General features: G+C 46.6%; 1 protein-coding gene across 3 annotated transcripts in view; it reads left to right on the forward strand.

Moving 5' to 3' along the window:
• Positions 1-15,444, forward strand: part of LOC144508278 (bactericidal permeability-increasing protein-like) — a 28,347-nt gene extending 12,903 nt beyond the window's left edge. For all 3 annotated transcript variants that reach the window (XM_078236094.1, XM_078236095.1, XM_078236093.1), the window contains 3 exons: positions 5,861-5,975; positions 14,461-14,589; positions 15,333-15,444. In XM_078236094.1, coding sequence (XP_078092220.1) covers positions 5,861-5,975; positions 14,461-14,589; positions 15,333-15,366 — 278 coding nt within the window. In that variant the 3' untranslated portion in view covers positions 15,367-15,444. The remainder of the gene's footprint in view (positions 1-5,860; positions 5,976-14,460; positions 14,590-15,332) is intronic.
• The last annotated feature ends 2 nt before the right edge of the window (positions 15,445-15,446 follow it).

A 15,446-nucleotide genomic window follows, 5' to 3' on the forward strand; every position in this document is an offset into this window, starting at 1 on the left:
TCCCTGTGTGTCGCTGGTTCTCATCGTCCCGCTTTGTCACTGGCTCCCATCATCCATCTGTGTCACTGGCTCCCATTGCCCCTCTGTGTCACTGGCTCCCATCGTCCCTCTGTGTCACTGGCTCCCATCGTCCCTCTGTGTCACTGGCTCCCATCGTCCCTCTGTGTCACTGGCTCCAATCGTCCTTCTGTGACACTGGCTCCCATCATCCCTCTGTGTCACTGGCTCCCATCGCCCCTCAGTGTCACTGGCACCCTGTGCCCCTCTGTGTCACTGGCTCCCTGCGCCCCACTGTGTCACTGACTCCCTGCACTACTCTGTATTACTGGCTCCTGGCGCCCTTATACCCCTCTGTATCACTGGCTCCCTATACTCTTCTGTGTCACTGGCTCCCTGCACCCATGTGTCACTGATTCCCTGTGCCCCTCTGTGTAACTGGCTCCCTGTGCCCCTCCGAGTCACTCGCTCCCTGTGCCCCTCCTTGTCACTGGCTCCCTGTGCCCCTCCTAGTCACTGGCTCCCTGTGCCCCTCCTAGTCACTGGCTCCCTGTGCCCCTCTGTGTCACTGGCCCCCTGCACCCCTCTGTGTCACTGTCTCCCTGCACCCCTCTGTGTCACTGCCCCCCTGCACCCCTCTGTGTCACTGGCTCCCTGCAACCCTCTGTGTCACTGGTTCCCTGCAACCCTCTGTGTCACTGGCTTCCTGCACCCCTCTGTGTCACTGGCCCCCTGCACCCCTCTGTGTCACTGCCTCCCTGCACCCCTCTGTGTCACTGCCCCCCTGCACCCCTCTGTGTCACTGCCCCCCTGCACCCCTCTGTGTCACTGGCTCCCTGTACCCCTCTGTGTCACTGGCTCCCTGCACCCCTCTGTGTCACTGGCTCCCTGCACCCCTCTGTGTCACTGGCTCCCTGCACCCCTCTGCGTCACTGGCTCCCTGCACCCGTCTGCGTCACTGGCTCCCGTGGTCACTCTGTGTCACTGGCTCCCATGGTCACTCTGTGTCACTGGCTCCCATCGTTCCTCTGTGTCACTGGCTCCCATCGTCCCTCTGTGTCACTGGCTCCCATCGTCCCTTTGTGTCACTGGCTACCATTGTCCCTCTGTGTCACTGGCTCCCATCGTACCTCTGTGTCATTGGCTCCCATCGTCCCTCTGTGTCACTGGCTCCCATCGTCTCTCTGTGTCACTGGCCCCCATCGTCTCTCTGTGTCACTGGCTCCCATCGTTCCACTGTGTCACTGGCCCCCATCGTCCCACTGTGTCACTGGCCCCCATCGTCCCACTGTGTCACTGGTCCCCATCGTCCCACTGTGTCACTGGCCCCCATTGTCCCACTGGCCCCCATTGTCCCACTGTGTCACTGGCCCCCATTGTCCCACTGTGTCACTGGCCCCCATCGTCCCCCTGTGTCACTGGCCCCCATCGTCCCACTGTGTCACTGGCCCCCATCGTCCCACTGTGTCACTGGCTCCCATCGTCCCACTGTGTCACTGGCTTCCATCGTTCCTCTGTGTCACTCCCTCCCATCGTCCCTCTATATCACTTCCTCCCATCATCCCTCTGTGCCACTGATCCCATCATCCCTCTGTATCACTGGCTCCCTAAACCCCTCTATATCACTGGTTCCCTAGCCCACTATGTATCACTGGCTCCCTCTACTCCTCTGTATTACTGTCTCCCTATACTCCTCTGTATCTCTGGCTCCCTATATGCCACTGTGTCACTGGCTCCCTATATGCCACTGTGTCACTGACTCCCTGTACTCCTCTGTATTACTGGCTCCTGGCGCCCTTATACCCCTCTGTGTCACTGGCTCCCATCGTCCCCCTGTGTCACTGGCTCCCATTGTCCCTCTGTGTCAATGGCTCCCTCTGCCCCTCTGTGTCACTGGCTCCCTGCATCCCTCTGTGTCACTGGCTCCCTGCACCCCTCTGTGTCACTGGCTCCCTGCACCCCTCTGTGTCACTGGCCCCTGCACCCCTCTGTGTCACTGGCTCCCTGTACCCCTCTCTGTCACTGGCTCCCTGCACCCCTCTGTACACTGGCTCCCTGCACCCGTCTGCATCACTGGCTCCCTGCACCCCTCTGTGTCACTGGCTCCCTGCATCCCTCTGTGTCACTGGCTCCCTGCACCCCTCTGTGTCACTGGCTCCCTGCTCCCCTCTGTGTCACTGGCTCCCGTGGTCCCTCTGTGTCACTGGCTCCCGTGGTCCCTCTGTGTCACTGGCTCCCCTGGTCCCTCTGTGTCACTGGCTCCCGTGGTCCCTCTGTGTCACTGGCTCCCTGCACCCCTCTGTGTCACTGGCTCCCGTGGTCCCTCTGTGTCACTGGCTCCCTGCACCCCTCTGTGTCACTGGCTCCCGTGGTCCCTCTGTGTCACTGGCTCCCGTGGTCCCTCTGTGTCACTGGATCCCGTGGTCCCTCTGTGTCACTGGATCCCGTGGTCCCTCTGTGTCACTGGCTCCCATCACCCTCTGTGTCACTGGCTCCCATTGTCCCTCTGTGTCACTGCCTCCCATCGTCCCTCTGTGTCACTGGCTCCCATTGTTCCCCTGTGTCACTGGCTCCCATTGTCCCTCTGTGTCACTGGCTCCCATTGTCCCTCTGTGTCACTGCCTCCCATCGTTCCTCTGTATCACTGCCTCCCGTCGTCCCTCTTCTGATTCCTGTGCCCCGTGCTATTACTGGCTCTCTGTACACCTCTGTATCCCACTTATCAATTACCTTTGAATGCTTGCATGACCTACCAGCACCCTACCTTGGTGAACAATTTAAATATTGATCTTTTCTTATTTTCTTCACTCTTCTGACTTCTTAGTCCATGTTATAAAGGTCATGAGACATAGGAGCAGAATTAGGCCACTCGGCCCATCGAGTCCGCTCCGCCATTCAATCATGGCTGATATTTTTCTCATCTTTATCCTCCTGCCTTTTCCCCTTAACCCCTGATCCCCTTATTAATCTATCTCTGTCTTAAAGACAAGTCCCTTGTTCTCAGTTGGTGGCCTCGTTTGTCGCTACTATGTCCCTGCCGAGCATGCTGCAATTTTTTACCATTTAAATAATAGTCCATTTTGCTGTTGTTCCTACCAAAATGGATGACCTGACATTTACCAACATTGTGCTCCATCTGCCAGGCCCTCGCCCACTCACTTAGACTGTCTATATCTCTTTGCAGACTTTCAGCATCATCTGCACACAGTTATGTTTCTGGCTTGTATGAATATGAAGTGGTGTACACCAGTGGCACTATTGTATAATTGTCTTTACTGATGTATAATTCATCACGCTGCACTGATGTGCATTCATAGGGACCAAAATGGGATACTGCATATTTATCTGATGTAACAAATACTCGTGAGGACTATTTTTATTGTCATTTACTAGTTCAGTGTTGTCCAATAGAAATTGCTGATTAATCACCTGATAGGCTACAGCAACATTATCCCCAGGAACTTATGTTCCACCCAATACAAGTCAAACATTCATTAATATGAAACGTTTCTGTTTCTCTCCACTGACGCTGCCTGACCTGCTGAGTATCTGAATATTTCCAGCATTTTCTGTTTTTATTACAGCTAAACATACATAACATCTGTATATTTATTGGAATATCCAACACCACTCAGTGACCAAGGGAGCATAGCTCACAATGATTGAGGAAAAAAATACTCAGGCATGCTGCTTTTCATCTGACCATTTTATCAAAAAATGTACAAAATAGTTAAAGTTGACATGCTTGCACCATGAGGATGAGAATTGAGATCCCCTGTCCAACATGCAGTTATGTGGAGATGCCGGTGTTGGACTGGGGTAAGCACCAGGTTAAAGTCCAACAGGTTTATTTGGTAGCACAAGCCACTAGCTTTCGGAGCGCTGCCCCTTCATCAGGTGAGTGGCATCTGATGAAGGAGCAGCGCTCCGAAAGCTAGTGGCTTGTGCTACCAAATAAAGCTGTTGGACTTTAACCTGGTGTTGTGAGACTTCTTACTGAACATGCAATTACTCATTGTTTATTTACTAATCAGAAATATCACATCTGGATTCCCAATTAGCTACATGTAGCTACCGTGCAAGTTGTGTAATTAGGTTCACCAGTGTTGCCCATGTGTACTTGAAAGCAATGGTTGTCGAAGAATATTTTCATACTTTTCCCTCCCACAAGGCCACAGGGCTTAGCATCAACATAACATGTAGCAATGCTTTATGTTGTAAGGTTGTTTGGTGTCTCACTAAGACGTCTGGAGGCTGTGCGGTTGAACATAAACCATTTACTGTTATCACACAACTATATACATATCTCCAAGGTATATCCCTGTCTAAGTACTATCTTCATGTCTACTTCTCCCAGACTCTCTCTGTAAAACTTTAGTTAGGCCAGATTTGGAATATTGCGAGCAGTTCTGGTCGCCAAACTATCAGGAGGACGCGGATGCTTTGGAGAGAGTGCAAAGAAGATTTACCAGGTTTGCCGGACTGGAGGGTGTTAGTTTTCATAGAATCATAGAATCATAGAAACCCTACAGTGCAGAAGGAGGCCATTCGGCCCATCGAGTCTGCACCGACCACAATCCCACCCAGGCCCTACCCCCACATATTTACCCGCTAATCCCTCTAACCTACGCATCCCAGGACTCTAAGGGGCAATTTTTAACCTGGCCAATCAACCTAACCCGCACATCTTTGGACTGTGGGAGGAAACCGGAGCACCCGGAGAAAACCCACGCAGACACGAGGAGAATGTGCAAACTCCACACAGACAGTGACCCGAGCCGGGAATCGAACCTGGGGCCCTGGAGCTGTGAAGCAGCAGTGCTAACCACTGCGCTACCGTGCCACCCGTTTTGAGGAGAGGTTGGATAAATCGAATTGTTTTCACTGGAAAGATGGAGGCTGATCTGATAGAAATCTACAAAATTATGAGAGGCATAGATAGGGTGGATAGTCAGAGGATTTTTCCCAGGGTGGAAAGGTCGACTACAAGAGGGCACAGGTTTAAGGTGAGAGTGGTAGGTTTAGGGGAGACTTACGGGGAAGTTTTTTACACAGAGGGTGGTGGGTGCCTGGAAAGCACTGCCAGTGGAGGTGGTGGAAGAAGGCACGTCAGCAAGATTCAAGGCATATCTTGATAGACACATGAATGGGAGGCGAACAGAGGGATAGAAACCACATATCAGTGCAGGCTTGATGGGCCGAAGTGCTGTTCCTGTGTTGTTATGTTCTTTGTTCTTTATACTACTCTGTATCCTGTCTACTGTCATGTGTCTCTCTACCTCATATTGTGCGTGATGCTGTTCTCCAGTTCCCATTAACACCTGTTACACCGAACACCCTTATAACCACACCACACAGGACTCAGACAGGAGTAGATGTAGGTGTGTGAATTGCAGCTATCCCCAGTAACAACCACTTCTGGAGGAGTGTGCTGGTGTGTAGCTAAAAGCATGGATTTTACTTTTTTATTTATTCACTCGTTCCCGGGATGAGGGCATTGCTGGCTGGGCCAACATTTTTCGCCCATTCCTGAGGGCATTTTTAGTGTCCTCCATATTATCTGTGGGTCTGGAGGCACATGTAGTCCAGACCAGGAAAGGATGGCAGATTTCCTTCCCTAAAGGACATTAGTGAACAAGATGGGTTTTTACGACAATCGACAATTGTTTTGTGGTCATCATTGGACTTTTAATTCCAGATTTTTATTGAACTCAAATTTCACCATCTGAACCCAGCTCCCCAGAGCATTACCCTGGGTCTCTGGATTACTAGTCCAATGACAATACCACTATGCCACTGCCTCCCTTGGTCCAATGTGTACTGGAAAGCTCTGGTATTTTCTAATATCTGGTTTGTCACACAGGCCGGCAGGTCGGGATACAGGTGTTGCAACAGAAACTGCGGGAGATTCAGATTCCAGACGTCAGTGGTAAGGCAGATGTGCCTGTGATTGGCCATGTCCATTACCAAATCAGTGGGTGAGTACGTGGAGTGTTCTACAGGAAAATGTTTGAGGGTAATTTTGTTTCAGATTGACCATCACCATTTTGAATGAGCTTGAGGTTAAGCCCCCATTGTGGCTATTTTTCAGGTGCTCAGTGGCTTATCAAGTCCCTGGTGTGGTCGGCAGGAAGTGTGTGCACATTTCCACTTGGAACTCTACAGTCGCCATGTTGGATAGGAACAAATAAAAGGTGTCATTTCCCCAAACCTATAACTCACTTTAGGTCCTCTGATCCTGCAAAAAGGGGTTTTCAAAGCCAGCACAAATTAACAACTCAGAATCTAACAGCATATAAAACAGGTACTCAGCCACTGTACTCTTTGAAAGAGTTATCCAATTAGTCACACTCCTCCTGCTCTTTTCCCCTCCAAGGCGGCCTTCACAACACACGACAGCGCAGAGTCGCTGAGCAGAGACTGATAGCCAGGTTCCGCACACATGAGGACGGCCTCAACCGGGATCTTGGGTTCATGTCACACTATCTGTAACTCCCACAACTTGCCTGGACTTGCAAAGTCTCACTGGCTGTCCTGTCTGGAGACAATACACATCTCTTTAACCTGTGCCTAATGCTCTCTCCACTCGCATTGTCTGTACCTTTAAGACTTGATTAGCTGTAAAGACTCGCATTCCAATCATTATTCATTATTCTGTAAATTGAGTTTGTGTCTTTATATGCCCTGTTTGTGAACAGAACTCCCACTCACCTGATGAAGGAGCAGCGCTCCGAAAGCTAGTGACGTTTGCTACCAAATAAACCTGTTGGACTTTAACCTGGTGTTGTTAGACTCCTTACTGTGTTTACCCCAGTCCAACGCCGGCATTTCCACATTTTTTCCACATTGTCCAGCATAGTTTTCCTGTTCAATTATGTATCCAATTCCCTTTTCAAAGCTCCTGGTGAATCTGCTCCCTCCAGGCAAACAATTCTCTCATTGTTGTGCAAACACCTCCATCACATGTACAAGGCACTCCAGTTCTTCCACCATTCACGTGTAAAGACAAGAATCAGTTAAAAGGGGAATTGACTCTCACACATCAATACAGGCAGCACATCTTATCCTTTCGTAGAAACCTGTGATCCTCTCCCATCAGATCATCTGAGAAATGGTTGTAGGAGTAAATTATAAGACCCCTCCAACCTACTCCAGACCTACCAATACAGCTACCTTGTGTTTGAACAAATATCGTAGAGATTCAGTAAAGACTTGATGGGCCTTTGGCTAAGATCAAGTGTAGTATTGACATGTTGTACTTGGTTGAAGTCATTAGGTTACATTTTAGCTTCATTTGAAGCAATTTTTAAAAGCAGCATCTCGGCCTTTTGGCTAAGATGCAAATGAGATCAAGCCTTGGAGAATGCCTACTCCAATCAGCTTGGATCATGTAGATCAAGCCCAAGACAGGAGGTGAGAGCCCTGTCTTGTCAGCTTGGATCGGGAATGTCTCACTTGTTGAGACTCTGAATTGGACTTGATCTGATTGAATTGGACTTTAAAAAATTTTTTTTAAAAAGACTTGATGGGCCAAATGGCCTCCTTCTGCACTGTAGGGATTCTATGGAGTTTAGAAGGATGATGGGGGGGATCTTATTGAAACTTACAGGATACTGCGAGGCCTGGATAGAGTGGATGTGGAGAGGATGTTTCCATTAGTAGGAAAAACTAGGACCAGAGGGCACAACCCCAGGCTAAAGGGACGATCCTTTAAAACAGAGATGAGGAGGAATTTCTTCAGCCAGAGAGTGGGGAATCTGTGGAACTCTTTGCCGCAGAAGGCTGTGGAGGCCATGTCATTGAGTGTCTTTAAGACAGGGATAGCTATGTTCGTGGATAGCTAGATTCGTGATTAATAAGGGGGTCAGGGATTATGGGGAAAAGGCAGGAGAATGGGGACAAGAAAAATCTCAGCTATGATTGAATGGCGGAGCAGACTCGATGGGCCGAGTGGCCTAATTCTGCTCCTATGTCTTATGATCGTATCCAGTGAATCATTCCAGCTCTTTATCACTCAGGTGTGTATGAGTGTGTGTATGAGAGAGATAGAGATTAGAGTTTGAGAATGTATGAGAGAGATAAGAGTGAGTCCGAGAGAGAGAGGTGAAAGTGTGCGTGTGAGAGAGGTAAAAATGTGTGAGAGTGAGAGAGGTGAAGTGTGAGAGAGAGAGAGGTGAGAGAGAGAGGTGAGAGAGAGAGGTGAGAGAGAGGTGAAAGTGAGTGTGAAAGTGAGTGTGAGAGAGAGAGGTGAACGTGTGAGTGTGAGAGAGAGAGAGAGAGGTGAGAGTGTGAGAGTGAGAGAGGTGAAGTGTGAGAGAGAGAGAGAGGAGAGTGTGAGTGTGAGAGAGAGAGGTGAAAGTGAGTGAGAGAGACAGGTGAAAGTGAGTGTGAGATAGAGAGGTGAAAGTGAGTGTGAGAGCGAGAGGTGAAAGTGTGAGTGTGAGAGAGAGAGGTGAGAGTGAGAGAGAGAGGTGAGAGTGAGTGTGAGAGAGAGGTGAAAGTGTGAGTATGAGAGAGAGAGGTGAGAGTGAGAGAGGTGAAGTGTGAGAGTGAGAGAGAGAGGAGAGTGTGAGTGTGAGAGAGAGAGGTGAAAGTGAGTGTGAGAGAGAGAGGTGAAAGTGAGTGAGAGAGAGAGAGGTGAAAGTGAGTGAGAGAGAGAGGTGAAAGTGAGTGAGAGAGAGAAGTGAAAGTGAGTGAGAGAGAGAGAGGTGAAAGTGAGTGAGAGAGAGGTGAAAGTGAGTGAGAGAGAGAGAGGTGAAAGTGAGTGAGAGAGAGAGAGGTGAAAGTGAGTGAGAGAGAGAGAGGTGAAAGTGAGTGAGAGAGAGAGAGGTGAAAGTGAGTGAGAGAGAGAGAGGTGAAAGTGAGTGTGAGAGAGAGAGAGGTGAAAGTGAGTGCGTGAGAGAGAGAGAGGTGAAAGTGAGTGTGAGAGAGAGAGAGGTGAAAGTGTGAGTGTGTGAGAGAGAGAGGTGAGTGTGAGAGAGAGAGGTGAAAGTGAGTGTGAGAGAGAGAGAGGTGAAAGTGAGTGTGAGAGAGAGAGGTGAAAGTGAGTGTGAGAGAGAGGTGAAAGTGTGAGTGTGTGAGAGAGAGAGGTGAAAGTGAGTGTGAGAGAGAGAGAGGTGAAAGTGAGTGAGAGAGAGGTGAAAGTGAGTGAGAGAGAGAGAGGTGAAAGTGAGTGAGAGAGAGAGAGGTGAAAGTGAGTGAGAGAGAGGTGAAAGTGAGTGAGAGAGAGGTGAAAGTGAGTGTGAGAGAGAGAGAGGTGAAAGTGTGAGTGCGTGAGAGAGAGAGAGGTGAAAGTGAGTGTGAGAGAGAGAGAGGTGAAAGTGTGAGTGTGTGAGAGAGAGAGGTGAAAGTGTGAGTGTGTGAGAGAGAGAGGTGAGTGTGAGTGTGAGAGAGAGAGGTGAAAGTGAGTGTGAGAGAGAGAGAGGTGAAAGTGAGTGTGAGAGAGAGGTGAAAGTGTGAGTGTGTGAGAGAGAGAGGTGAAAGTGAGTGTGTGAGAGAGAGAGGTGAAAGTGTGAGTGTGAGAGAGAGAGGTGAAAGTGAGTGTGTGAGAGAGAGGTGAAAGTGTGAGTGTAAGAGAGAGAGGTGAAAGTGTGAGTGTGAGAGAGAGAGAGGTGAAAGTGAGTGTGAGAGAGAGAGGTGAAAGTGTGAGTGTGTGAGAGAGGTGAAAGTGTGAGTGTGAGAGAGAGAGAGGTGAAAGTGTGAGTGTGTGAGAGGGACATGGGAGTGTGTTGTGTGTGTGTGTGTATATGTTTGTTTTGAATGTCTGATATGAGGATCCAGCAATCCTAATTACAAAAGAAATTGTGAGCAAAGTGAGCATCGCTTCTCCCATTAAGAATGAAAAAAAGAAGGTAAGACTTTCTAAGTGCATTCTTAATAATAGATGCCAGCATTTTCCCAATGACTGATGTCAGGCTAACTGGCCTATAGTTCTCTGTTTTCCCTCTTGTACAGAGGAAAGGTAGACTAAAGGCAGAGGTAGGTGAAATACCTTTTGATTAATGGGGTTATCCTGCCTTCGTGACAGCATTGTTATATTAAAATTCCAATGTCTTCCTATCTCTAAAGAAAGAATTTGCATTTACATAGCACCTATTATGATATCAGGAGGTGAAAGTGTGAGTATGTGAGAGGGACGTTGGTGTTTTTGTATTTTGTTGAATAAGGGAATGTTTCAATTATAATAAATGTATACATAGAAGAAAAAGAAAATACTTCTGTATATTGTTGAAGAGGTTAAACGACAAACAATTATGTAATAGATCAAAGGTACAAAAACAAGACTGTTCCTCAGGGGTTCTATCCGTACTCTTGGGAGGTCCAAAGGGTTCCATGGCGGGGTAGTTTGAGAAATCCTGGTTTAAGTGGTGCTTTGGAGCCAGTCACAGGACAGTCACCACTAACTATCGGATTACATTTGGGTTGCTGCTGCCTGCAACCAGGAGCTAGACTTGTCAGACTGAGACTTTGGGATTTTTCTCCAGAAAACTAGCCAGTTACTTCATTATCAGGACAGAAGTAGCCTCAAGCTCCACCTCCACTGGAGACCAAGGATCAGCTTTTGTCTCATTATCCCGGCTGTCACTCTCAACTGTGACACAAAGTTGTAAGTTTATTTCCTACACCAGAGATTTGACCACAAAACACAAGCAGACACTCCGGTGTAATGCTGAGGGAGAGCTGCACTGTCTTTAAACTGAGTAACAATCAGTCCTCTCAGGTAGATGTAAAAGATCCCAGGCCTTAGGAAAAGATTATCTGCTCATTATCAGGTTGCATTTGATTTAATCTTGCTGTGCACTGATTGGCTGCTTTGTTTTCTATATTGCAACAATAACTACACTTCCAAAGTATTTCATTGGCTGTAAAGCTCTTTAGAACATCCTGATATCACAATAGGTGCTATATAAATGCAAATTCTTTCTTTAGAGATAGGAAGACATTGGAATTTTAATATAACAATGCTGTCACGAAGGCAGGATAACCCCATTAATCAAAAGGTATTTCACCTACCTCTGCCTTTAGTCTACCTTTCCTCTGTACAAGAGGGAAAACAGAGAACTATAGGCCAGTTAGCCTGACATCAGTCATTGGGAAAATGCTGGCATCTATTATTAAGAATGCACTTAGAAAGTCATAGTGTGGTCATACAAAGTCAACATGGTTTTTCAAGAGGGAAATCACATTTGACAAATCTATTAGAGTTTTATGAGGATGTAACTAATATGGTAGTAAAGGGAAACTAGCAAATGTACTTGAATTTCCAAAAGGCATTCAATAAGTACAAAGGTTTATCTGCAAGATAAGGGTTTATGGATTTGGGGTAAAATATATGGGTCGATATATATCTATATCTATGTTGGGCGGCACGGTAGCACAGTGGTTAGCACTGCTGCCTCACTGCATCAGGGACCTGGGTTCGATTTCCAGCTTGGGTCACTGTCTGTGTGGAGTTTGCACATTCTCCCCGTGTCTGTGTGGGTTTCCTCCGGATACTCCTCCCACAGTCCAAAGATGTGTGGGTTAGACGAATTGGCCGTGCTAAACTGCCCCTTAGTGCCAGGGAGGTGAGCTAGGGTAAATGCATGTTTTTATGGGGTTAGGACCAAATGGCCTCCTTCTGTACTGTAGATTCTTTGAGATGGTTAGCTAACAGGCAGGGTAAGTAGGAGTAAATGGGACATTTTCAAGTTGCCAGGCTGTGGCTGTGCCTGGGGCCTCAACTATTTACAATTTATATTAACGACTTAGATGAAGAGACAGAGAGTACTGTATCTAAATTTGCTGATGACATAAAGCTAGGTGGAAATGAGGTGAGGAAGACACAAAGAGGCTGCAAAGAGATATTGATAGACTAAGTGAGCAGACAAGTTGGCAGGTGGAAAGGAATGTGAGGAAGTTTGAGGTTATTCAGTTTGTTTGTAAGAACAGTAAAACAGAATATGTCTTAAAAGATAGGAAATTTGCAAACATTGATGTTCAGAGGGACTTGGATGTACTCATACAATGAACACAAAGTTAGCATGCAGGTACAGCAAGCAATCAGGAAGAGAAATGGTATGTTGGCCTTTATCGCAAGGAGATTGGAGTATATGAATAAGAAAGTCTTGTTACAATTGTACAGGGCCTTGGCGAGAGCATGCCTTGAATACTGTGTGCAGTTTTAGTCTCTAATTTTAAGGAAGGATATACTTGCATTGAAAGTGATGGAATGAAGGTTCACTAGATTGGTTCCTGGGATGAAAGGGTTGTCATAGAGTCATAGAGGTTTACAGCATGGAAGCAGGCCCTTCGGCCCAACTTGTCCATGCCACCCTTTTTTTTTAAAACCCCTAAGCTAATCCCAATTGCCCTCATTGGCCCATATCCCTCTATACCCATCGTACCCATGTAACTATCTAAATGCTTTTTAAAAATCAAAATTGTACCCGTCTCTACTACTACCTCTGGCAGCTTGTTCCAGACACTCACCACCCTCTGTGTGAAAAAATTGCCCCTCTGGACACTTTTGTATCTCTCCCCTCTCACCTTAAACCTATGCCCTCGAGTTTTAGACTCCCCTCCCTTTGGGAAAAGATATTGACTATCTAGCTGATCTGTGTCACTCATTATTTTATAGACCTCTATAAGATCACCCCTCAGCCTCCTACGCTCCAGAGAAAAAAGTCCCAGTCTATCCAGATCTCCTTATAACTCAATCCATCAAGTCCCGGTAGCATCCTAGTAAATCTTCTCTGCACTCTTTCTAGTTTAATAATATCCTTTCTATAATAGAGTGACCAGAATTGCACACAGTATTCCAAGTGTGGCCGTACCAATGTCTTGTACAACTTCAACAAGACATTCCAACTCCTGTATTCAATGTTCTGGCCGATGAAACCAAGCATGCCGAATGCCTTCTTCACCACTCTGTCCACCTGTGACTCCACTTTCAAGGAGCTATGAACATGCACCCCTAGATCTCTTTGTTCTGTAACTCTCCCCAACGCCCTATCATTAACTGAGTAAGTCCTGCCCTAATTCACTCTACCAAAATGCATCACCTCGCATTTGTCTAAATTAAACATTGTTCTCTGATGGGAGGCTGAGGAATTTGGCCTAAACTCTTCAGAGTTTAGCAGAATAAAGGATGATCTGATTGAAACATTTAAGTTTCAGAAGGGCAGACAAAGAGACTGTTTCTCTTGGCTGGGAAATCTCAAGCACGGGGGTTTCAGGTTAAGGGCTGAGGTGAGGAAAGGTTTTATTTACTTACAGGATTGTGAATCTTTGGGTTTCTCTATCCTGGAGGGTTCTGGGTGTTCCATCATTAAATATATTTAAGGCTGACATAACTAGAGGTTTGTTCTTTGGGAACCAAAGGATATGGGGAGGGTGCGGCAAAGTGCAGTTGAGTCAGAAGATCAGCCATGATCAAATCGAATGGTGGAGCAGGCTCAATAGGTCAAATAGTCTACACCTGCTCCTATTTCTTATATTCACCACCCAGATTTGTAACTAACAGTGGAGTACAAATACAATAAGATTTACTGGTAGATTAATGTTAGTCTGCATTTGGGAAAATACTGTTGAAGAATCCTGCCATGGATGATTTGATTTGATTTATTATTGTCATATGTATTGGTATACAGTGAAAAGTATTGTTTCTTGCGCTATAGAGACAAAGCATACCATTCATAAAGAAGGAAAGGGGAGGGTGCAGAATGTAATGTTACAGTCATAGCTAGGGTGTAGAAAAAGATCAACTTAATATAAGGTAGGTCCTTTTGAAAGTCTGTTGGCAGCAGGGAAGAAGCTGTTCTTGATTTCATTGGTACATGACCTCAGACTTTTGTATCTTTTTCCCAATGGAAGAGGTGGAAGAGAGTATGTCCAGGATGTGTGGGTCCTTGATTATGCTGGCTGCTTTAACGAGGCAGCAGGAAGTGTAGACAAAATCAATGGATGGGAGGTTGGTTTGTGTGATGGACTGGGCTTCGTTCACAATCCTTTGTAGTTTCTTGCAGTTTTGGTCAGAGCAGGAGCCCATACCAAGCTGTGATACATCCAGAAAGGATGCTTTCTATGGTGCATCTGTAAAAGTTGGTGAGGGTCGTAGCGGACATGCTGAATTTCCTTAGTCTTCTGAGAAAGTAGGGGGCTTTCTGAGCTGTAAAGTTGGTGGGCTTTCTTAGCTGTAGCGTTGGTGTGGAGGGACCAGGACATGTTGGTGATCTAGAAACTTGAAGCTCTCGACCACTTCCAGTTATTTTCCATTTATTGGGAAGGTGGGAATTTGTTGTGTAATGACATTGACCAAATTAGGATGTGTTTCAATGTAAGGTTGAGTTCGCCTTTTAAGATGTATTTCTAGGAATAAGATTATAAAAATTATGACCTATTTTCTATTCCATGTAAATAAATTTACCCAGCTTTCTCGGAGAGAAAGAAACAATAACATGTTGTGTAAAATTTTCTTTACAGGATGCACATTAACGATTTTGGTCTGCCTCAGTCTGCAGTAGGATTCTATGCTGGGACTGGCATTAAGCTGTCTATTGACAATGCCTATATACACATAACTGGACACTGGAGAGTGAAGTACCTTTTTATGTAAGTATTTAATCTTTGTTTTTCTGTCTCTTTCCTTCTGTTCCTCCTGAAGGGGCTGAAATATTCTATGTTTTCTATTGTCTTCAGCTCTGACAAAGTGTCATGCAGACTCAAAATTTTGGCTCTGTTCTCTCTCCATAGATGCTGTCAGATCAGCTGAGATTTTGCCCCATTTTCTGTTTTTGTTTAATGACTCCAGCGTCTGCAGTATTTTGCTTTTATGTTGTGTGTGTGAGAAATGTCCCATGGTGCTATCAATCCCCTTGTACCTCATCCAAAAGCCCCCTGCGTGGTTGGATCTCAAATCTGAGTGTGGAGCACTGATCAGGAGTGGTAACCTGGCTGATTTTACCCTTCCAGGGCACATAAACCCACTTTGTAACTATTACCCAACTCTCTGTTTGCTCAATGCTGGCCAGGGATTGGATTTTTGGCTGTTTGGCTCAGGACTACATTGGAAGGTACATTTGGAAACTGTGGGCTAGATCTTAGCTTTATCATCCTAGTTTATATTTTCATTGAAGTCAACAAAATTCATATGAGGCATGGCAACAAGGTTGATGCCCTTTGAGATGGCCGAGCAAGCCACTCAGTTCAAGGTCAGTTTGGTATGGGCAACAGCCACATCCCATGAACGGATAAAGAAAAAGGAAACTCAGTTTGCTTTCTATCAATCTGTTTTCTCATGTATCCTCTCTCCATCTAAAGACATGCAACTGCCTCCTGTGCGTTTGTGTCTACAGATCAGACAGTGGCTCGTTTGACCTCTCTCGGTGAGTGGCCTGTCAATTTCAGAGATGATAGCAATGACCCGGGATGATACTGGCCGTCCTGCAGTGCACAGTGCTGGCTGTGGC

Source organism: Mustelus asterias, chromosome 20 (genome assembly GCF_964213995.1).
Source record: "Mustelus asterias chromosome 20, sMusAst1.hap1.1, whole genome shotgun sequence".
NCBI classification, from domain to species: domain Eukaryota; kingdom Metazoa; phylum Chordata; class Chondrichthyes; order Carcharhiniformes; family Triakidae; genus Mustelus; species Mustelus asterias.